The following is a 24939-nucleotide window of genomic DNA, read 5'->3' as shown; positions in this document are numbered from 1 at the left end:
AAGTTCTTACACGGGGACGTTATGGATCGTGAGCATACAGTTTGTAATACAAATTGTATTTATTATTAAATATTTCAGCAAGAAGTAAATAATGGATAAAATGAAGCAGAGCAGCACTTTTGAAGAAAAAGGCATTTCCATTGCATCTTGGAAATCAACATCATCTCTGTGATATCTTCCCAGATGTTTTCCTTTAGCTATTTATTATCCTTTGTCTGGCAATTAATCTCACAAGCAAATGCAAATGTAACAGACTTTGGATAAGGAAAGTTTGTCTAGCAACATTAATTCTTGCCTAAGAATTAAGGTTCTGGAAAAACTGCCTTTTGTGAGCCTTGATTGAGCCTTGGAGGTGTGCATGTGTATGTATCTCAAAAAATATGTTTTTTAATAGGAAATGTACTTGGGTTTTTTTCCCCACTTGTAGGATTCCTGGAAGACTGAATGACAGGAGAACTCCCCTGGGAGAGCTGAATTGGATCTTCACCGCTATCACAGACACCATTGCCTGGAATGTCTTGCCTAGAGGTAAGACTTGGGCAGGTGAATCAAGTTCTCATCCCAAGTAAGCATTGCTTATTCAAAGTAGAAGGATGAAGAGTGAAATAAGGAGAAAATTAAAGCCTGATTCTGAAAGAACAGATCAGACTGGATCTTAAGGGTAGTTAATTTTTTTTAATTTGCTCTTTTTACCAGAAGCATTTCAGCAACCTGACCATTAGAAACCAGAAAGGTTTTTTTTCCTACTGCTAACATGATTGCTTTAGCTTTAATAATTTTCTTTCTTACTGTATTTGTAAAAAGCAATCTATTTTCTTCTGGCCTTTGTTAGTATCATAAATAAAGGGGTTTATCCTCTTTGCTGGTAAGGCAGTCTGCATTTCCCATGAGTAACTTCACCCCATTTCTGTACCCATGTTCTGCTTTGAATTTGTACTTTTGGAGCATGGGTGGCCAAATTTTTAAACAGTTTTCCAACAACGCTCTTTCTAATGCTCAGTACCCCATAAATTCTTCTTTACCTCTGCAGAAGATAGCACATTTGATATCTTGTAGGATTCATTTTGGCTTCTCATGAGCACATCAAACTGCCAGTTAACAGGTGTATAGTTCTTGATTAAATAGTACACAGAGGTTCTTTTCTCCCTCAGTAATTTCCAAAAACTTAGTCAGGCTGAGTTTAAGTGAAACACCAAAAGGAGAACCCTATCCAGAAAGGGCAAAAAAGAACCTGAGGTAGAAAGTATTTAATTCTGTTAATGTAAAATGGAGAGTAACTGCGATGCTTTAAGGGAACTCAGAAGGCAGGATTTCCTTTTAATAGTTGTCATATCATGTCACTGCAAAACTCTTGTAGATTTCTTGTTACTGGAATAAAATATTAACATGTTTTTACGTTTTAAAGGATTTTTGCATATTACCTAAGGTACTTAAATTACAAAGATACGCATTTAGTAATTCATGCAATCTCTTGGCAGATCTTTTCCAGAAGCTCTTCAGGCAAGACCTGCTTGTGGCCAGTTTATTTCGTAACTTTCTCTTGGCAGAAAGAATTATGAGATCTTACAACTGTACCCCTGTCAGCAGCCCTCGTCTACCTCCAACGTACATGCATGCGATGTGGTAAGTCACAGCCAACAGGTTACCCTCACTGCAAAGGCTGCATGCTGATGCCTTAAGGAGATTTCAGGCACTGTAGTCATGAAAGATTGTTACTACTTAAATCTACACAGTGCTTTACTGATTAAGTCAGTGGATCAAAAATGAAACAGCATGTGGCAGCGTAATACCCATCTCCAAATCTATTTCTTCTCTGTGCATACATAATTATAACGTGTCGTGGTTTAACCCCAGCTGGCAACTAAACCAGGACATTCTCTAATACAGAAGCTTCAGTTCAGCCATGTAATCTTTCACTCCAAATAGAAAAGAAATTGGGCATCTGCTACCTTTATTTTAGCAAAGTAAAGCAAGTCACCTGTGATTGTGACGGGTGGGGAGAGCTGAGGGCCTGAGGGAAAAATTCTTAACTTGCGTTGTTGAAGTAGAAGAAATTTTTTGCTGCAGATTTCATCTACTTTTACTGTTGCTTTTAAGATTAATGGAAATGGAGGTGGCACAGTTATCGAAAAGCTCTTAAATGTGGTTTTGACTATCAAACAAATGTCCCATGAATAATAATAATAAAAATAATAATAACAGTAATAACAAAAATGCTTGCTTTCATTTTTTTATTCAGTATGATTAAGAATAGAACAGTACAAAATTTGGCTAAGTACAAATTGGTACAGTCAACCTAATGTAGTTCCTGTAGGAGAAAATGATAGCTGGGTAACTTGCTAAAAGGCTAATAAAATGACAGGTAAAGGTAGCTGAGTGGGCTTAATTTGCCTGCATTTTTCAAAATCTTTTTGATAAGCTTCCTCCATAAAGTTGTGGAGGAAAATAAATGTAGAGGAGGTATGAAGTGATGATGATCAGTGTAAAACTGATAGCAGCATCAGTGAGTTCAAATTATATGGCATGGTTTCCTCTAAAACGGAGGCAAGCTAACAACAGAGCCCCAAGAGCATTTGCAGGTGCAAGCAGCCATCGAGGAGGCATTTGCTGGTAATACAAAGATGTTTTAATTATTGAAAACCATGGAGGCAATAGGGGAGACTTTGGATGGAATTATTAGCAACTGGGCAGCCTCGCACTTTAAATGCACTGTGTGTACATGGCAAACAATGTTCTTCAGTGCTTTGGATTAGTAACTTTTAAGGAAAATTGTTTCAGTCATTTGTAAACATGGTGAGTTGTTTTATCATTGTGTCACATGAGGGACTGGGACGTTTGTAAGTGAAGAGTAGAAAAAAAACCACTGAAGTTCCCACGGTGTCTTTCAGATGATGTTGCCACTATAAGTGGCAGAGCTTGAGCCACAGAACTCTGTTTCCAGTTGCATTAGAGTGGAACACGTTTTTGCAGAAATTTGGAAATTAAAACAGTAAATTTCTTGAGTTATTTATAGCTTGCTTATCGCCAGCATATTGAAAACCTATATTTCCAGTTCCTTGGGGGAATATAATTCATTTTTATTGCCAGTGTATTAAAAGCCTATATTTCTGGTTTCCTATGGGAGTATGACTTGACTTGGAGGTGGTGTTGCCATCCACGTGTTGAACCACAGGAATGAAACTAGGAAGACCTGGATCCCATTCTGTATCTCTCATAGACCCGTATTGTAGCATGATGGATTCTAGAAACACATTCTTTTCTTTGCTTGTATTGTAGTTCTCCTGGTGTAAAATGGTGCTGTAAATACCTTTGTAGAGGCCCTCAACCATACCACAGGATAATGGCATTGGTGTTGCTTTTTAGGATTTACCAGAAGAAGAAATTCCTCAAGAAGAGTCACACACAGGGCTTTTTTCCTTGTGAATCCCAGACACTAGCAAAGTAGACAGCAAGTAAGCAGAGAATCCCTTGACACACTTTATTCAGCGTCCTCCAAATAATGTGCAGTTTGAAGCAAATCTAGCAAAGGGGAAAATTCCATTTTTGTCAGAGGTGGCTCAGTTCATAATAATGAACTTTTAGTAAGGACAGATTTAGAAACTAATTTAGGGCTTGCTTAAATATTTTCTAAAAATAATTATCTGCATTTATCTATCACCTTTCATTCAAGAATTTTCTAATGGATCCCTGATCCAAAACCTCTAAACCCATTTTACTGTTTAGATAAACTAGGTAATGTGACTGGAGGACAGGAGAGTTGGCCAAAGGAGTGTTGAAAAGAATGGAAACTTCAAACAATGTGATTTGATGACCACGTTGAATCTACATCTGCATTGTTATATGGTGGATGATACGGCGAGGGTTTTGCTGATTGGTGTGTTATTGAGACTTTTAACAGAGTTTTCATACCCAGCTTGTCAGACAGTGTTTTGGGGAGTGAGTCCTGGCAGCTGCGTTGTCAGCAATGGTTTGATCTGCAAGCGGTGGGCAAGAACCTCCAGGGTTCTCTCCTACAGCGTTGTAAATGCGCAATGAATGCAAATAGTGGCTCTGGTGTGTATCGGCCAGCGCTCCTCAAGGATCTGACTTCAGACTTTAAGGGACTTCCCTGCCCCTTGTCCTCTTCCTCCCCTCTTCTGTACTTTTTGGCCTTCATTTACTTGGGTTGTTTCAGGGCCTCATACCTTTCATTGTCATCCCATGTGCACCGGGGGTGTGTTCCTGACTCAGGTGTTGGTTTATTGCTTGCAGCCTAAGTGGTGATGTGATGTTTTAGCTCTCCAGTACATACATACATACATATATTCTCCTCTCTTCCATTATCCTCTGGGTGCTCATCTGGCTTCCTGGGCTTTGCTCCTCCATTGACAAAGGTAATATATAAGATTACTGCGTTTCTCTGCTGTTATGGACACAAGCCGTTCTGCACATTCACAGCTGGGATAGTGACTAAAAATGGGATCTACATACAGACGTAATTCCTATCCCAGCAGAAGGCTGACTGGAGAAGCAAATTACTGTTGTATGTTAGTACATGGTTTTTTGCACCATCTTTTGCAGAAAAGGCATAAGTAAATGTCAGTGTTTCACTGACTATAGCATCATAAGCGCAATCTCTTCTGAACTTTGCATACGCTGCCTGGATGTCCCTCCTCATTGCAGCAGGAGCCCTGAATTTGCACTCGGGGTGCTCTGCACCGGCCTTGCAACTCTCTTACTGGGAACATCTCGCAGTGAGTGAGAGGGAAAAGAGCAGAAAGAGCTCATGCCTCGCTGATGCAGATGGGCTTCTGAGGTCAGAGCACGACGTACCTGCTTTCCTCTTTGCTGTCTGTAGCTGGATGAGAGCTCTGCCAGTTCCGAGAGGAAGCCAGAGAAGAGCTGAGCGAGGCTGGCAGCGTGCAGCTGGCTGTGAGCGTGCTGGAGGGGTGGGCAGACACTGCAAAGTGTTCCTCGCACTTGGCTTAAGCATCAGTTTACCTCATGAATAATTACGACTGCCCCTTTTCAGAAGTAAAATCTGAACCATTTGCTCTTTATCTTTTTTGCTTACCTTTGTCTCTGCTTGTTTGATAATTTTCCCTAAGTTACACTCAAATGTCTCGTGACTTGAGGATCTGGCACGGTTGTAATAGAAGCACTGAGGTCGCTGGAGATGTGAACTTCTGTTCCTTTTGGTTTAGTCCTTTTGAAAACAGCTTTTTAAAATTTTGACCTATAAAATCGTTGTTCTAATAAATTCATTTGGGAGACTACTGTTACCTCTTCTGTTAATTATCTGTTTTACCTGAACTGAGGAAGAGCAAAAACTTTTTTTTTTTTTTGAGGGAAAATTTGACCCACAAGCTGTCAATCTTTTTATTTCACCAAGAAGGGTACCATAATTAGGAATCAGGAGAGCTAATCTCTGTGACCTTGCCCTGTTTGGTAGGCTCTGACATATTACTTCATTCCTTCGTGGTGTTCTTACTTTTATTGGCTTTCTCTGTTTTACCTGCTTAGGTGTAAACCCTTCTGGGCACAGGCTGTTTGTTTGTATTTGTATGATGCCTCGCACCATAGGTTCTTGGCTGCTGCAGGCACTACTATAATACAAGTATTAATATTAATATATATTGATTGACTGGCTGTGCTATTCGACTTCTAGAGTTGTTCCGTCTATTGTGCAGTAAGAATAGGAGGCCTTGATGCTCTGTCAGCATCTTGATCTCTGTTGTGATGGATTATGGTTTATACATTACTGCTGTTGCCAGCAAGTTATATTCACGGCCTTTGAAAAGACCTAATAATGTGTTTGGAAATACTTCCTAACGTAGGTCATAAATTAAAAACGAAGTGCCTTAATTATGCCTTGGAAGAGCTATGATTTGTCCATAATACAAATATTGCAATAGTGTGTACGCCAACCATGAAATTCTAGTTGAAAGTAAGTCATAACATACTGCAAATAAAATAATCTTGGAATTCTAGCTGAAAAGAAAACCATGATATAGCAACCCAATTACAGGTAAGAGAGGAGCTGGAGTCTTTGAACACTGTGGGAGTGTTGCAGAATGGATGCAGGTCTGCTTGCCGATTTCTCAAAGAAATGAGTCTCATTTTAGCTGCACAGAAAGACTTAGTATCTCAGCAAGAAGAAAGTGATTGTTTGAAAGGGTATTTGGAACTGTTTGACATTTGAAGGATTAGATTAATTCAGATTACACTGTTGATTTAACCAGATTTCTTTTTGTGTGCCTATGTGTTAGTCTTAACATCTCCAAGACCCATTAATGGACTACAAATAGTTTAATGGAGAGAAATGTAGGACAAAAATAGCAAAGCATGTGCTTTAAGTTGTGGGTAGAGCAGGGGAATGCATTGGTAGAAGAAAGAAGGATTTCATAGTTGTACCAAATATTCATAGCAATAAATATTTTTTAAAAATAGCTGTGTCTGAGCAGCTTCCCAGCTGTCTCTCCTAAAGCAGGCTTAGGGAGTTCACAGTGTCACTGTGAAGCAGGTGAATTCAGGCTGAAGTCTGAAAATTCAATCAAACAGGGTATGGTGTTGAATTGTACTTGCAGAAAAAACAAACATGAAAAATCTTGTCCAACATACTTGTTAAAGTCTGAAATATTTAGCAGTTCCAGAAACACAATTCAAAGCAAGCAGATACCCTGGTGCCTGAGCCCCAAGACTACAGAAGGCTTCAACTGCATGACTGTCCCAGTAAGAAATACTCATTTTCACTAATATTATGTGCAGTGCAATATAATACAAGCTATTCCCAGAAGAAGAGAGAATGTTAAAAGACATCAATAATATGTTATAAAAAATGTGACATGAGAATCAAAAGCATTAGGCATTGACTCAGCCCACAAAATTTGAGGTTAAGAAAATCTGCCTTCATGATCTGCCAGCTAATATAGTACATGTGGGTGAAGAAAGACTAACGTGCATCTCTGTAACCATGCTTCATTTATGCTGTTAAAGTATTACTGTGGGCTTCCATTACTGAACATTTCATGGATCTGCACAATAAAATAGTCATTGAGCAAAGCTGGAACTCTCAGCCTGTTCTTTGCTTAAAAGTCCAAACTTTGCAGCACCTCCGGGAAACAAAATAAAGGCAGCTGGATGAGTTCACATTAAATTATTAAAAGTTTAAACAGTCCTACTGTAATGAAACTGGTATTGGACTGAGTGGGGGAGATAGATGGAGTCTGGGGGGCATGTGAATAGGAACTTTGTGCTGAAGAGCTAAGAAAAACTGAAACTAAAATATAAAGACAAATATATGAGTATTTCTGTCATGGGAGAAGAGAATTGACGGAATTTGGGGGAGCTCTTTCCCTGTTTCATTTTTTATTGTAGAATTATGGAGGAGCAATGCCTTTTCTTTTTTAATTTTCATATATTCTGAAATGCAGTGTCCTTTTGCAGGATGATGGCTTGGATCTTGTATGTCGAGTACCTTGTTGAACTGATTGATCAGTGCAGACAGATGCAGGGCGTTGTTAGCTTGTTTTCTTTACAGATGGTTTCTGTTGGCATGCTGCATTGCTTTGCTTGTTTTGGAAAAGCACTTTCTTGCCTGTTTTTTAACTGAGTTAATCTTCTAACTAAGGAGAGGATTTAAAATACATTTATTCTGAAATATATATGGGAAATGCATGATACTATGTTTTCCCAGTAGCTGAACCTAAGGAGTCCCCCATCCTAACATAGCTGAAAGTCTGTGGGTTTGACCCCTTTCTTTAACCAGATTGCACTACGGAAGTTGCCAGGTCCCGAACAAGCATAAGGGTAAGTATAGCCATGCTGTGTAGTTGATGGCATAAAAAAAGCTTTTGAACTTGTGGTTTGAGGGCTGGTGGTCCAGCTGATGAGTAACTTGAGCTTCACCTCCTGTGGTGCCTCTTGCCAGGTTCTCTCGAGTTACTGCCTTGTACATGTTGGGTTTAGATCCCATAGAAACGGCCACTTCCTGATAGGTGGTGTATGATGGAAATCCTTTGGACTTGGTCAAATCAGTCGCGGCGTGGGATTGCTTGTTTTTATTGCCCTTTTGGGGAAGGCATAACAGGAATGTTTATAAAACCTTACGTTAAGTATATGATAGGTTCTGACTTAACTGGGATGTACGAAGGGGAGGTGTCCTCCCTTCTTATGCAAGTGCTTTATCAGTTTGTTGTACATACAGAGCGATTAGGACAACATAGTATGAAAAAAACTCATAAAGATATTCTTTAGTAGCATAATGCAGTGAAGTTGAAACACTGCAATATTTTGTAAGGTTATTGTCCAGTGGATACATCATAGTGTCTGTCGTCTTGTCACGGTGGCGGGTTCGGGGTTATTGGAAGAGTGCAGTAAGGAGGGAGGGAAGAACAATGCTGAGGTATTACCAAGCTCTTTTTGTAGCTAATGTAGTGAAAACAAATCTTCCAAAGCGCTTTGCAAACAGCAGTCTCTGCAAAGAAGGAAGAGAGGTAGTGATCTCTTGGGTTGGCCTTTATAAATCACTTCTAGGATGCAACACCACCTATCCTTGTTCCACTGCTGCTCCCTAATTTATCTTCTGTTTGTGTGCTAAAGTGTAATCTTAGTTCAGCGACCATATCTACAATTTGCCCACCTTCCTAGTTCCCTTTGGCATATTAAAACAGTCAATCACTGCTCCTCCTCCCCACCACCACCAGCCGTTATTTTCACCATAACAAGTATTTTTCCCCTTCTGTTTCTCTTCACATACTTGATGGCATTAGTCCTTTACCATTCATTTGTGACAGGGTTTGAATCTTTTAATTGTTGTAATGCCTGTTTAATGCCATTGTCTATTTTGCCAACACCCTGAGTTAGCTATGTGACAACTCGTGTCCAGCTTGAAGTCTTGCAAATAACGTGTAGCTGTTCTAGTAGTTGGAAATAGAAAAGTTTTACTTCAAGCAAAACTGCTGTTTGCTCACGTGTGTCGTTGGGTGGGGAGGTTTCCTGTTTCCTGCAGAAATAGAGCAGAAGTGGTGTGTTGGGCTAGTCTGGAAAGGCTGGAGAATGATCATTTTAAGTATTTGAATTGATTAGTCTCTCTTACACAGTTGATGTTAATCACCAGCTCTCTAGATTGTGATGAGCAGTAATGTTGAGATTTTATGTTGGTGGTTACTCTTTTGAAAGATTGAGTAATGTTGGCTGTGTGGCTACATTGATTTTTAATGGCCTGTTTTTAGAAGCGTAAAAAGAGATTTTGTTTTAATCTACTAAAATCTCTTTTTAGATTTTTGTTTGTTCTTTCTGATAGCACTTAAAATCTTTGAGATGTGACCTTGCAGGGCTGCTTTGGACATATTCGTAGCAGTATTAGTGCTTCTTACCTAAAACGACTTTGAGGAGCTCAGCATCTTAGCTCTGTGTCTCTGCAGTATAATGACCTATGCAGAATCCTTTTATAGGCAGCCAAAATAAGACTAGTTGTCTCTGATCTCTAAACCATTTTTCTGCTGCGCAGCAAAACTTATCTCAAAGGTAATATGTATTGACATTTTCTAATGTTTGAGAGAATTTCTTTAGGTGGTATTGCCCATTCCCCCAAGAAACCTGAAAGTCGGAAACATTCATTCTTTGCTTGAAGTAAAATTATCTTTGTATTTGCACTAATTGACTTTGCCTCAGCCTCAACCAGGAATAAATATTTCTCTCATCAGCTCTGTGTAAACATTTTATCTCCAGCATGGGTCTTTATTGAGCATGTGGGAAGCATTTGTTGCCTGTGCTTTGATTATCTCTTGATTACCTCTTAATTATATTGGCAGCATATTGTCAAGCGAAGGTGAGTGCTGTGAAGCAGAGGGACAAGGTCTGGGGCAACTAAAACAAGCTGCATCTCTCAAATCCATAGAAGAAATGCAGGAACCTTATAGTTTATTTTTTCTATCTAATTGGAGAGGTTGTTTTCAGTTGAGAACAGCTGCCAGTTAGGCTAATGGGATAGATTTCGCTCGGCAGTTGTTCTAATGGAAGGCTTTGTTTGACTCAAAACAGGGTGATTTAAGAACTTATTAGAGCAGGTAACTAAAATACACTGTATTGATTATCACCTATAGCCTTATGTCTGCAAACGTTCCTAGGGGAAGAAAAATTGCTTAGCCTATTGATGTTAACACATGATGGCCACAAGCCATGGAAGAGTAAATGTGTCTGGAGAGTAAATTAGTTTCTTTTGTGTAAGAAACCCAGTGGGTGGTGGTTTAACTCGCTAGCCTTTCGGAGCACGTGTGTTAAAATTAAAAGTGCATGGAATGTCTGTGGATAGAGTAGGGATAATCGTTCCTGGGGTAAAAAGTAACTCTTTCACTTTTTTAGAGGTGTTTTAGGAACTTTGGAGACCACACGCATTTATTTTAGTTTGGTCCTCTTTTGGTTTGTGAGCATTTTGAAGCAGACTTTTAACGTATTTAGTTTGCACTGAATCAGCCACAACAGTTTCCTTGGCCACTGTATGTAATTTACGTGCTGTTATAACACTAACACTAAAATATTGTAAGTCACAATACTTTAGCCATTAAATAATACAGTAGGGAAGCGTAAAAACTGAATTCCTTAAATATTTTCTCTTCTTCTAGTTTAGTGTACATCCCTCCATCCATAGGGTGAGTCATGGAGAGCCAATCTTTGTAAAAAAGGTTGCCACGCAAAACCCAACTCAGATTAATGGAGACCGAGTTACTTTCCTCAGCACTATGTACAGCGATACGGTATCTGTGATGAGAATGCGGAAAAGGAGAATTAGTGTAGTGGTGTAGATGTGTCCATGTATTGTGAGTTGGAGGGCTTGTCGACAGGAATGCATCTTCCTGAGGCGTTCTGATGTGACTTGAATCAGAGCAAGTGAGGGTTTGGGTGCATATAGAGGTGTGTGTTGAAGGATTATGGGTTGGAGCTAATCCAGGATTGAGTTCATTTTTCTACTTTAAAAAAAAAAAAAAAGTCATCCATTTTTGCATGAGGACAGGTATATAATAAGACTTCAGTTCACTGTGGCTTCTTTCTGTGTTATAGAGAGGAGCAGTTTCTGTGAACTTCAGCTAGGGATCTTTTTACCTTGCTCTCATTTTGTTGGTCAGCCTGATATGATGCTGGACTAGACCTTCTCACTGTTTTTCCTGAACAGTTCTCATATGTTTTACTTGTATTTTAAAAAAAGTGAATAGTAAGCATTTCTAAGCCAGTCAGATAACACTGCTTTGTCCAGGTACTTGTATGATCAGAATTTAAATTTACCTAGATATTACTTATGGATAACTTGTAATGACTTATCTTTCCTTTCACCTTTTTCTCTAGGCAAGCGTGGGACCTTGCAGTTGATATTTGCCTTTCCCAGTTACCTACAATTATAGAGGAAGGAACTGCTTTTAGGGTAAGTTGGATAATATCTTGAAGTGTTGTGTGCCCAGTTTAACCCATTATTTGAAACCTCAGTTCAGTGCATCACTTTTGCTTGTTGAGTCTTGAGTTGTTGCAGTTTAAGGGTTTATGTTTTTGGAAAATTGTAAATGTCTACTCACCTCACTTAGAGGAACAGATAGAAAAGCGACTTTAAGTTCTTCACCGTTGTACGAGATGTCTGATTCAGCCTGCATCTGTTGGTAAGGAGGAAACTCCTACCAGTGGAAATGATGCCTGAGACCTGACTCTTAAAATTTCAGAGCCCTGAGTCTCGACTAACAATGCTGTTAGGAAAAAAATCCCAACGTGCCAGCATGATTTTTAAATGAAAAACTTTAATGCGAAAATTGTCTCTTAGTAGAGTTATTTTCAAATAAACATAAAATAGAGCTGGAGGCTATATCCAAAGAGTTTTCTTAAGCATAGTATCATTAATATGAGTCACTGGGTTTTTTTCTACTTTAGTTAATCTGAGAGAGCAGAAAAGTAAAATTTTTAGTATTATATTTGGCTTAAATTCCTCTAGTCAGACTGGATTTTTCTCGATATTCCTTTTGACGTTCATGAATGGAAACCTTTAAATAAGAATTACTGGACAACCTCAGATACCAATTCTGCCATGACGTTCTCTCTAATTTTACAGTAACAGTCTTCCATTTTATTTATGTTGCCAAGCTCCTGAAAGGTTTTCTGGCTGCGATTGCAGGTTGTCTCCAAAGACCCAAGTACAGGAGGAGAGCTGTGGACTTCTGCGAGGGTGGGGGTTGGCAAAGATGCCCTGAGGCTTTTATCCTCCCACCACTTTCTTTCCCCACTGTTTGTGCTGTATTTTATAATTTAAACAAATATGATTTTTCTTCTCCTGGCTTATGTTCATTTTTATTTCAAGTCTTTAACAATGTCAGTGGGTGCTTTTATATTAGTCTTAGACCTCATCTGGGCACTCACTGTCAAGTGAGTGGAAATTTAGCAAATTTCTGTGTGTTTCGGGGATGAGAGGAGGCACGTACTTGCTAGAGATTAAACAAGAGATCAGCAAATAAGAGTGGTCATTCTCAAATAGTGATATTGATTCAAGATAGGGTGGAAGCAATTTACAAGCAGATTTTCAAGCCTAACGAATGTAATTTCTTGTGTATTTTGGCTAGAACTTGAGGTAGCTAGAGCTATCAATGTGCAGTCACAGCTGGGAGCCTGAATGCTGTGAATTTCCAAGCTAGCCCGGGCCCTAGACGTAAAAGCAGGCTCAAGTCCTCTTCTGAGCTATCCCTTATGCTTTCATTTAAAATCCAGCATGATTAATGCTGTGTAGGTTTGTGCCTGCTCTGTAGAGAGGGGACAGATATTAACCTGTTGAACATCTCTCTCTGAGACACCTACAGGAATATGAAACTTGGCTGTTAGTTTGGGAGGGAGTGGAAGGGGCTTAGCTCTACGCTGTGACAAATGCTTGGAGCAGACAGACAGTTGCTGATCTATTCCTTGTGTTCTAATCAACGTTTTGCCCTCAAACCCCTTGATTTACGCCCAGCAAGAGCTGTTGTGTATCAGAGAAGGTTAGCTGCTGCTAGCCAGCAGTAATCCTGGGAGAAATTGTTGTTCAATGCAAGGCAGGGGGAAGGAGCGTTGTGTTACTGAGGTTAGTCAGCCTGTTTCGTAACAAGGCTGGCAGAAGCAGCAATCAGTGTCTGGGATGTCAAATGCCCGGGTGAGTCACAGGATTACCTGCTGCCATCCATTCGCCGGCCGCGTTGGCTGCTGTGGTTTTAGAGTCCAGTCTGGCCCTGGATAAAGCAATTGATAATCTCTTCAGGGCTGTTTTGTTTCAGCAGCACATTATAAAACCACGTGTGTCTGACTTCTGCTTATTCTCTAGGTGTTCTTTCCTAGCCAGACCTGGAAAATATGATAACGTGATGGAGAAGGGCCTGCGGGCTCACAGCGCTTGTACGGGGGGGGGATGGCAGGGAGCGATTGGGCTTCTGGCAGGTTTGGGTTGGTTTACTCTCCCTCCTCCCATCTCTTCCCTGCCTCCTTCCCTTTGATTTCTGTTTTTCTGTGGATTTCTAACTGGAAGCTGCTGTGAGATTTGGTCGGTGCTTTCTCATACCTAGCTTGCACCACGTACTCGGCGTGATAGATGGCAAAAGGAATGTTTCTCGAAGTGCTGCTGCGCTGGCAGGGGATGCTGATGTGCCCAAGGACTGTCCGAGTGTGCGCTGCAGAGTGGAGTGGTTTGGGGAATGAGTGTCAGATCGCTGGCCAGTCACCACTAGTATTAGGAGACGAGAGCTGCTCTGCACTTTTGAGCAGGCTCCAGGGCCTTAAAATGTGCTGCAGAATGTCAGATCTCACCAAGTAAACTTCCTATTTCATCAGCCAGTGCGGTGCACCCCCAATCAATCACATCTTGTTAGAGTAAGACCATAGTTATGTCATATGTTTTTCAAAGCATGCAGTATTTTCTCTACTTGTATTTGCTGTCCCCCGAACCAGATTCCTTTATGTCTCGAGATCCTACGAGCTAGTATCCTTTATATTTACTGGATGCCATTCAGATGCATTTTGTAAAATAACGTATGATTGTACTGTCTTAAGCACCAAGTACCAAAGTACAACTGATAGGTATTAGCTGGTGGGAGTTCACCCCCCCCTTGTATCTTTAGTAGGGCACTAGTGTAAAGTCTCTGAAGTACGTTAGCATTCCGCATGTTATTTTTGTACTCATTTACCCATGCTACCAGGATATCTCTAATTAAATTAGCAGATTCAATATCTTGAGTAAATTTTCTGATTTTTGTTTGCCTGTATGAAGTCCTTTTACTGCATTACGGGTGTCAGAAGTGATGAATAGCTAAATAAAAGGCTTGAATTAAAAAACTGATAAATATGAGGCAGCCTTCTTGCAGCCCAAACCAGCACATCTGAATTGCCACCTGTTTGTAGGAGAGGTTTATGGCAGCCAGGGATGACTGAGACGTGGATGGACATATTTTTTGTTGTTGTTGGGTAGTATTCACTGTGGACTGGGCAGAGGTAGCACTGTGTGCTGCTACGGGAGTGAAACTACCTCTGCAGAACAGATAAATCCACTGCTGTTCTATCTGCTTCTCATGTCGAAAAGAATAGCCAGATTTCCCTAAGACCTTTTGTGATATCTTTTCCTGGTTCTCTACTCTTTGCTTCTCCTTTTTTCCAAACACTTATATTAGAGAATGCCAACATATTTAAAGCGAATTATATCTGGTCAGCCTTTGGAAAATTTTTATACATTTAAAAAAACCACAAACAAACACGTGTCAATTAAAAAGGTTTTGGAAACGATAAACTGTGCAAGTCCATAAGTGCCAAAACTGTTTGCTTCACTTGTTTCTGACTTTGTTTTAAACCAAACTTGCATTCCTGTTCTTGCCTCAACAGCACAGTCCCTTCTTTGCGGAGCAGCTGACTGCTTTCCAGGTGTGGCTGACCATGGGCGTGGAGAACCGCAATCCCCCGGAGCAGCTCCCCATCGTCCTGCAGGTGAGCGGCCGGGGCAGGGAGCTCGGCCACAGCTGACATGGAGTGTTTGTGCACGCCTCTCCCTGCCCGCCGAGTGCTGCGCTATCAACCAGATGGCGTTTGGGTACATAAATTACGTGGGCTCCTTCAGGATTAATTGGACCTGATTGCATGTTTACTAGACCTGTGCGGATGAAGACAAAGTGCTTTTCTTCTCCCATACCTTCGCGCTCTGTTGAGCAAAACTTCCTGCTATAGTCCATTTGCAGCTTCAACAGTATCAGGCTCTGCTGCCTCCTCTTTTGCTCTGAAGTAGCAAGACTTTTTCACAGAGTAGCACATCTTTGTTGTTTTCTCCTGTAGTATCTCCTCTTCTATGCCAGCTCTGTCAGGCAGAGACTTTATCTTCTCTCTGCTTTCAGAAAGTGGAAGTTACTGCAGTGTAAATAGTTTGGAAATAGCTTCTTTATCTGTCTGGTACAGCCTGGAAAGTGTTCCCTTTTAATGTGATGCTGAAATTTTGCTGCAAGAACATAGAAACAAGTCTCTGAAGACCATGCCTGGAAGGAATGTAGAGTTCTGGTAGGCATTTGCTCAGACAAGACAAAGTTCATATGTATAAAGGAGAAGTAAATCTGGGAGAAACATAACACCTCATTTCAAATAATATTTTATGGCCAGGCACATATTAAAATTGTCATCTGCTCTTGCCCTCTCCTCCCCAGGAGTTTGTATTGACAGAAATATAAACCCTCATCAAGGTAGCTGTGGTCTCTTCTCTACCAGGCAGCAAAATTTAAAGTCTTTCCGTTTAAAGGAACATGATTCCAGTCATTTGCACAAGGATATGTGATTTCTTTCACTAAATGTGAGAAGACTCACCTTCTCTCTGTTAGCTACCAGCTTGTTTTGTGACTGACAGCACCATCAATCTCTGTAAGACCAAATCTGAATTTCCCTGAGCCTCCCAAGCCTTGAGAGATCAGTTGGATAAAAACAGATGTATGGTTTATCTCTGTCACTGCAATGGGAGAAGGCAGGCTTCTACTCTAGCACCAGCTTTGCTGCTTTCCAGTGAATTATTTGGCACCAGAGGGCTCTGCAGGTAGCTTAACCTTGCAGTGGAATTGAGAGGTCACCTGGCAAAGGAACCCGCTTTCCTTCCTGGAGCAAAAATGAGCTAGGGCAATGTAATTATTCTTATAATTAAAGCATATTAATTCTATAGTGGAATAAGATTGCTTGTTAACAGGTTTGAGATACTTTGAATCAGAGACCAACTGATCGGAGAGGGAAGGAAGTGCATTTCAGACCCTTTTTGCTTTGACCCCTTCGGAGTGCTTAGACTACGCTGCTGTAGTCTAATAAAGGCTGATTCTGTTTTCCCATTTTAGATGTGGCACTGGGGGAAGAAGGTTTTGAGTGCCAGGGCCATGATGCCAGCCATGCAAAGCTTGGGTGTGTCAAGGATGGGGAAATGGCCCTTTGTAAATGGCCTTTTAATTGACTTCAAGAAGTTTCTTTCCATTTCGAGTTCTTGCTGTGCATGGGGCAGATTGGACATGTGGCTTCCTGGTGCAGGGAAGAGAGAAGTAATCGAAGAGAATTTAGCCATACGCACAGCCTGAACGAGCCTGAGCAGCAGATGCTTGATCCTTGCGGACGCACCTCCTGCAATGCGGTCTCCAGTGCATGCAGACAAGCGTAGCACTTGCTCCACAGAAGGCCACGGGGAGACCACTGCTGCAGTCCACTTCTTCCCTCCTGCATTCGTTAGAAGATTCCTGCTAAAATGTGGATTGTTACTTCTAAATTATCTTGTTTTCTCCTGGGTAATCTCTAACTTGCATGTGTGGACATAATTAGCTTCCCTACCTTCTGTTTAGGAATAACGATGGACAAATGTCAGGGAGGGATGTGACGCAGTGCTGTGTGCATATAGTGGCACAGCGTAACAATTTCATAATTTCACTAAAAGTTCATAAATTGTGCCTAGACTCCCCATATCCTCATGCAAGTCTCTAGAATTCTTGTCAGGTTTGGCTTCAGGTTATTGTGCAAATCAGTTTGGGAAGTGGGAATATAAAAACCTGAGAGACTGATGGCTTTTTTTTGGTTTTGAAAATAATGAAATGGAGCTTTTAAAATAAGACACAATTTGATTTGGTTAAGGGTTCTTGTGGGATGCTAGCAATGTCGAGATGTGGTTTTGTATCTTCACCTGGAAATTGTTTTCAATAACAGCCATTTTTTTCCCCAGCTATGACAGAATTTGTAGATGTACTGGGTTTTTTTTCTGCAGGTCAGATACTAACAGCATTGTCTATCTGTATGCCTCCCATTGTCCGCGTAAGCACCCTGCACCTAACGTTCCTGTCTGTTGTTTCAGCCCTGCCCCAGCTTCCACCATGCCCTGGTTTCTATTACTGCTTTAATCTCAAACAGCTGTCCCTGTTATTCCTGTGCTGTGCATCTTTAAAGCACATTGTTAATTGTGCCAAGTTCTGTAGTAAGTTTATGGAATAGGCTGGTGCCAACTAGGGCAGGATGACCAAAATCCTTTCTCTTAAGACCTGTCCTGAGATCTGAGCTACAATGTTCAGAGGTGAAGCGATTAGAAGCGTTAACACATCCTCCTCTCTTCTTCTTCTGGACTTTTTCTGCACAACTTTAGTATCAGTTGTCCATAGGATGAGACATGAGCCAAGTAATTTAGTTATTCTTCAATATTAAACATGAAAAATAATTTAATTTGAATATACAGAGTGGAAAAACACTGAGAAGGGGATGGAATTGGGGAGCTAAATCAATGAGTTGCTTTCCCTGAGATCTATGCTGAGGGATGTTACTCAATTTAAACTGAGGATTAAACGTTGCATTCCAATATCTTACATCTGTTAAGGAGATTAAGAACTGAAAGTCTGTCTGTTAATATTTCACACCAGGGTAGGTATAAGCCAGTAAACTACTGCCTCATTATCATTGTCAGATTCCGTTTTAATGAGATTTTTATTAACGACTAATGTGACCTTTTGCTTCCCTCTTAAGTCTCTTACATCGATTTGCCAAGGAAAGCAAAGCCTCTTTTTCTGCTTCTGAGCTGTTTTGAGTAATGGGAGACTGGGCCTTTTGCTCACCTTTTAATCTTTCCTGCAGATACAATTGTGTTCCTGGTTTACTGGGGAAAGGCAGGTGGTACGATGAGAATATTTGAAATCCATAGGGGCTGCTTCCATCTAGCAGAGCTATACTGCATAGGAAGCACTGCGTTTGAGAGAAAAATTAGCAGAGAGAACAAGTGGAGCAATGACGTGGAGATCAAGGATAACTGCATTCCTAGGAAAACGTTTGTATGTGTCTGCAGAAACTTCATGAAGGAGAGCATTATCAGGAGGGGCAGTAACCCGCTGGTGACACTGTTCAGTGGAGTGAAAGTTTTCAGCAGTCAGGGTTTGTCTTCCAGCTTTTTGTTCAGACCATCGGATTGTTCCAAGTGATGTAATGATCCTGAGGTCGTCTTAGATTCGCTCTGCAGTCCCAAGAATTTTTGTTCTTTTTAGCAATAACCATTATCCCTCTTCTCTGCAGGTGCTGCTGAGCCAGGTACATCGGCTGCGGGCTCTTGATTTGCTGGGAAGATTTTTGGACCTGGGTCCCTGGGCAGTTAGCTTGGTGCGTGGATGTTGCATATTGTCTTGTAAAAGTCTAGTTTATCTCAGTATAGGTGATAAATACAAATGATGATTTATGGAAGGAAGATGTGGAAGATATTCCACAGATTTGACAAATGACCAGTATTTTAAGTGTTCATGTGTGTGCAATGGAGCAAGCATCCCTAAAAAAAAAGTGGTTTGTATTAATCAAAAAGGCCGAATAGCTGTTCATTTGCATTACGACAAAGAGGAGTTCCTTGGGAATGGTTTAGTGTAAAATATTCTAAGGGACAAAACAGGAGGAAATATCTGGGACAAATAAGAAGGTTTATCATATAAAATAAATAACAAAAAAATAGCGCATACATTTATCGTCTGTTCTCTCAGCTTACTAGCTGCATCATTTTCTTCTCTTCCTTTATCTATTTGGTCTCTGGATTTTATAAGCTCTGCTGAGAATGCAGCAGCTGCCTTCTGCATTTTGGAAAGTGGCTAGCACAGTGTGGATAGTAAATAAGAATTAAACAGAGGAGCAGTTTAAAACATTCTTGTAAATGGAGCTATTTGTTGATAAAAGTGATGAAGACGAACGAACCACCAGCTGGTTGTGGAATAGCTCAGTGATGGGACTTTTTAGTGGTTTTCTTAACCTTCCTCCTTCTCGGCCAAGACTACCCTCTGCACACCTTCGTGGACAGCTTAGTCCTCAGTGGTAGGAAGAAAGTATGCACTAAAGGTGATTTTAAGACCTCTGGATTATAAACTTCTATGAGGATCAAAACACAGCTGCAAGTCAGCCACAGTGGACTTCTCTCTGGCTATTAATGTGCTTTATAAACCTTGTTGGCCGTATCACTGGGTGATGCTCAGCTGCTGCAGGTTGTGTGGCTGGTAACCCCCTGGGAGCTCGGTGCTGCAAGTGCAATCCCCCACCATACATTTCCTTTATGTTGTGTTTTGGGAAGGGTATCAGCAATCACAGTGGGATTCTCAAAGATTTTACGTGTTGCATGTCCTCCTGTGAGCATAGTCTCTAATCCCATGGAAAAGGCTTGGTAAAAAGTCTGCGTAAGGCGAGAGGCTTATTTAATTTCCAGTGGGAAGGCTGTAATTATTAAGCTTTTGCAATGTGTTTACTTGTGAGAGCGAATGGCCCCATCTGAGGAGAGCGCAATGTATCATGAAGCATAAAATAGCACAGGCTGTAACGAGTAAAAGCTAGTGCTAGATTAACTCTGAGTCTCTGTGGACCAAATGAGTCTGAAAATATCTGGTGACATCCAAGATGAAAACAAGCAATAGACAAATACACAGGGATCCCCTCTTTACTAGAAATGTATGAAATTGTTTTCTACCAGATTTCTCATCTGTGTCATTAAGTATGCCGCATCTTCGCAGAGCGCTCAGTCCTGCCCCTGCGCGGTGCTGCCTCTGCAGTAAGGCTGAGCTGTTCACGAGGGTTTGCTGTTCTCTCTGGCTCCCCAGGCCCTGTCTGTTGGCATTTTTCCGTATGTGCTGAAGCTACTTCAAAGTTCAGCTCGTGAGCTGAGACCACTCCTTGTCTTCATCTGGGCCAAAATTCTGGCAGTGGACAGTGTGAGTACCGAACTTGGCTTTTTCTCTGGGGTTTCAGCAACGTGCCTTTTTCCCCCTCCCCGTTTGCTTTATCCAGTTGCTTTAGACTTGGGACCTTCTCCTGAGGTACTTCAAAAACACGATGCATTAGCTGGAGACCAGCATATTATCTTGTTAATTTATTTGACTTGTATGAAAGCTAGCTTCCGAAACTTTGTGAATGGGAAACCCCCGTTAAGGTGCTGACACTGGGTAGTTTGGCTGCCCACCTCTTCACGCCTGCCCAGGATGAAAGCAGGTTTGCTCTGTCTGTTAATGCTGCAACATCACGTTAACATCTCACAGTTCCTAGTTCCTCCTCTGGTTTTAGGGTGTAGGTGCTCTAGGTAAAAGCCATCAGCTCTCACTGATTGCATCTTTATTGGGGAAGATATTGCTTTGCTTGCTGAAGGGGCTTAAAAAGCACTCCTGTCTTCTGTCACATATTCCCAGGTGAGAGCGCACAGGCACGCACTCATACTCTCCCTCAATTTGTTCATTTCAGATAGTGATTAAACTTGGTTTGTTCAAGACCATTGTGTCAGTTGTCAAAACAGGCTGTGGGTAGTCTTCAGACACAGAATTTTTCGAGAAATAAAAGTGATTTTTGGTGACTTCAGCTTATAAATCCTGCTTCAAGTCTGATGCACTGAAGATGGTTTGCATAGAAGTATTTACCCCCCACAGAAGACAGATTATTCCTATCACAGGTCCATGATTCCATTCTTCTCTACAACATTTTGGCACCTTTTGGGTTGAGGTTTAAAAACTGAGCCCTGATTTTTAAAGATGGCCTTAGCCAGAGCTCTAGTTTGTGGGGTTTAAAATAAATAATTAAGCAGGTAAGTAATTGCAGATGAATTTGTATAGTGATATATATATGACTCTGTGGTTTGTAAGTGTAATAACATAAAATTATTAGGAGTGGTGAGCACAGTTAATTGCAGGCACGATTATAAGCCAATATGAAATTGTCTGAACTGCTTGTAGAAGTTGGATCTTGCCTATTTGGGTGTTTATTTTTGTTATATCACTTCCATTTCAGTATGGAGAATAATATTGAGTTTGTTGGATTTTTTTCCCCACTGTTGATCTAGCATTGTCAGGTTTAGTTTTATAAATACATTTTCATTAACATCCTAAGAGGATTTTGGAAAGAAAATGAAAACTATTCATCTTAAAGCTACTCTTGAACAGCTTATTTTTTGATGCATGCCTCTCCATGGCTGATGCTTCAGCCCCAGGTACGTTTCAGAGTAGGCTCATGTATAATTTACGTGAAGTGTCATGCCATCCTTCACTCTCTCTGGTGGTGAAGCCAGTCTGAGAGGGCTCTTTCCCCCCTACCCCTCCTGCCACCATTGGTGTAGCTCCCTCCCATGCTCTATTTTATTGCCTCACTCATTTGGTAGGCTGTGCTTTACAACCAAACAACAGAAAAAATGCTCTTAAATTTTGTATTTGGATTTTTTTCTGCTGTTTCACTTACTAGCTCCATAAACAAGTGGTACAAGTGAGAAGGGAGGAGAGGGTAACTTCAGCAGGAAAGTGCAATGAATGCTGCTGAGGGAGGAGACGGGCAGTGGCTCGAGTTGTCGCACCATAAAGGGAACAAATACATCATCATATTGGAAGCTAAAAGAATACTTTCTTGTTATATGCTGAATATCAATAGAGACGTGTCCTTTTCCTCCTCTGCTGATACAAGGTTTGGCCGTGTATGTTTGAAACAAATTCAGTTTCAAACAAAGTTTAACGAAAACCAGTGTCGCAGCGGGCATGTTGTGCAGGTTCCAAGTGCTCTAACGCTAAAGCCTGCTCCACTTCCCCAGCCCTCTGCATTTCCAGAGGGTAAATTTATCTAAACAAACCACAAGGCTGGTATTTACGTGCTCTAGGTTGAGAGAAGGTCTGTTAGTGTTTCGGTTGATCCAGTGATGCTGCAGTTCATGACCTGAGCCGTGGAGAGCGCGCTATGCTGCGTGTCAGCTGCGTTTTCTCAGAGACGGCCTTTTATAATAAGACTCGGAGGAGGATGACAACTGCAGGGGCATGCTCTCTGAGTATGAAGGCAGGCAGGCTGGAGATGCTGACCGAAGGGTAGATGCAGTAATGAATTGTCAGGCTGCGCGGAATCGCTGTAGCATTAGCGCTGCGTGTGTGGGGGGTGGGTGGGTCTGAGGGTGCAGTCCTCTGCCCGCGCGGGATGTGCATCTACCTGGCTTGGCTCTGGTTCGAGTGGGTGCTACCTCCATCATCCAGGCAGAAGCCGTTGCCCTAGCATATGAGAGTGTGTTTATTTTCAAACGTTCTGCCAGATAATCTTCATCTTTGCAATAATTGTACGGTGCTGTCTCTCTCCTTCATCTGCTGTCCCCTGTACGTGTATTTCATTTGGTTTCAGGAGACTGTAGCTGATGAAATTACTTTCATTTAAGACTGGAGTTCAGCTAATTGCTCATTCCTCTTTGCATTTGGATGTGACTGAGAACAAGTTATATAAGACTTGCTAGTGCCCTGGAGAGCAGAATATCCTGCTAAGATAATATTTCTGTTCTGGTCCCTCCCTCTCTTTGGGCAGGGAGGCAGAAGAAAGGTGTTCTGACATGAGACAGCAGTGTAGTATGCCATGTGTCTGTTCAGATGATACCTTCAGTAAGCATGGTATGCTGTGAAGAATTGCATTTTGTCATAAAAATTAGAGGATAAATCAATGGTATTCAAGAAACATTGCACCCCAGGCAGAATTGTTTGTGTGTGCTATATAGTGTCCCTAATAAATATTGGAATATTTAGATTAATCTGTTTTAATTCCATGTATAATCAGATGATTTTTCATAGGATATTCATTGAGGACTCTAGTCATCTCTGCCTGAAACCTGCTGGAGTATTTCTAGACAATCCACCTGCAGAGCTGCATAGCAAGTGATGGTTCAAAGTTGCCTACTGTAGGTATCTGGCAGGTATAGATTGGTGTAGGAGTAGTGTTGTGCGCTGCCACATGGAGATGGCTATAACACTTGCAAATACAGTTTAGGTCAAGAATTTGCTACATGCCACATGGATAATGTTTGGTAAACAGCACCCTCTAAATCTTAAATACTTGAATTTAAAGGGGGGGGGGGGGGGGAAATCCCCCCACCTGTAATAGGGACTATAATCAGGAATTTAAGCAAGACCAAAAAAACCTGCACATTAAACAATACTGAAAATGTGAATACTACTGAAGTAGGACAGCGAAAAAAAGACCTTACCACTCCAAGGAATGGGCCAAAACCAATAGAGAACAAACATTTCTCATACTTTTTAAAGCAATGGCATGACATAAATAGCATGCTTACTTTCCAGATGTGTCCTTTGTTAGCAGGATTGTGACTACTGTTTCCTATCTTATGGTTAATACAAATATTCAAGTTAAGTATTCCCTGAGGATAATGTGGTAAAGGTACCCACCTGGGGGGGTGAGGGTTCACTGGCCAGTATGGTCGCTCAGGTTACCCCTGAGCTGTGGCAGTGCTGCCGTATTCCAGGAACTTGTGAGATTTTTAGGGATAAGTTACATAGCACATATGTTATATGAAGGAGAAAGAGGAGATCTGTGCTCTAGTCCCTCCCCAGCACTGGGAACTTTATATTTTATGTAAGTTCTGAACTTTCACACCAAGTCTGCAGCTTGTTTTGGTCATGCTGTATTATTATTCACAAGTGTAGCTGCTTATTCCTTGAGGAGGAGGTGTTACTGATGCTGGCTTTCCATATTGTTCACAGGATCTAAGCAGGGAGGGTTTCAGAAAGTGTGCTGTCTTTATAAAAGTTGTGTCCCTCCCTTGAGCCTCAGGTGTTTGGTAACAGAGGCAGCACAATAAATGTAGTGTGAAGATGGGCAGCCTTCTCTTTGCTGGTGTCTGTTTGCCTACATTATAGCAAAGAGATTGTTTTTTGTAAGGAACAGAAAGTATTCATGCTGAGGATGAAAAGGGGGAATTTTTTCCTGTTTTTTTGCGCAGCATTACACAGAAGTCGGGAAAGCCTCTTGTAGCTGCAGCCTGGCATCAATCCATTCCCTCTGCTCTTTGGTCTGCCAAACCCAGCATCTTCACTCCCTTCAGCAATAAAATATTCTCTTGCATCTCTGTCTTGCCATCCCCTCTCCCTTCAACAATTAGTTCCCTCCTTCACCTTCTACACGTGATAAAAAATACATGATCCTGTCTCTGGAATGAAGCATACAACAGAACCACAGTCATGGGGGAGACTGATTGCCAATTCAGTATTTCCTCCCTTAAATTTTCATTGTTGTAGTATGTATTCTTTCAACTTGACCTTAATATGTCAACCTGAAGCCTGAGTTGGTATGTTAGCAAAAACATGGTGTATGCCATGTGCTTCACTCCTCATACGACCCCAGGAAAACCTGCATTATTCTCCTTATAGGCTTTTAAAGACAGTGAAGTTGCTCCACAGTTTTTGATTGTGTGTAGTAGGAGATCGTGCTACTACATGTTACTGTTGTACGGATTTAATGCACTTTAGCACTTGACCAAATAATAAATGACCAAATAAATAAAGTGATTAGTCTCGTTTGTGTAGATGAGTTGAAATCTTCTTGTCAAAATCTAGTCCCACCTGGGCAGGGGACTAGACAGAATATAAAGAATGAGTATATAAAGAATGAATAATTCCTCCTCCGTCCCCCAGCCTTACAGATTTACTGGTAATTGCTCAGTGATGTGGGCCACTGTAA

At 41.2% G+C, this 24939-nt stretch overlaps 1 protein-coding gene across 3 annotated transcripts in view; it reads left to right on the top strand.

Moving 5' to 3' along the window:
- RPTOR (regulatory associated protein of MTOR complex 1) overlaps positions 1 to 24939 on the top strand; it is a 200657-nt gene that overhangs the window by 115886 nt on the left and 59832 nt on the right. For all 3 annotated transcript variants that reach the window (XM_049813115.1, XM_049813117.1, XM_049813116.1), the window contains exons 8-13: positions 428 to 528; positions 1479 to 1623; positions 11323 to 11398; positions 14848 to 14949; positions 18517 to 18600; positions 20067 to 20177. In XM_049813115.1, the coding sequence (XP_049669072.1) occupies positions 428 to 528; positions 1479 to 1623; positions 11323 to 11398; positions 14848 to 14949; positions 18517 to 18600; positions 20067 to 20177 (619 nt within the window). The remainder of the gene's footprint in view (positions 1 to 427; positions 529 to 1478; positions 1624 to 11322; positions 11399 to 14847; positions 14950 to 18516; positions 18601 to 20066; positions 20178 to 24939) is intronic.

Source organism: Accipiter gentilis, chromosome 10, assembly GCF_929443795.1.
Source record: "Accipiter gentilis chromosome 10, bAccGen1.1, whole genome shotgun sequence".
NCBI classification, from domain to species: domain Eukaryota; kingdom Metazoa; phylum Chordata; class Aves; order Accipitriformes; family Accipitridae; genus Astur; species Astur gentilis.
This window is presented reverse-complemented; position numbering and strand designations above follow the sequence as displayed.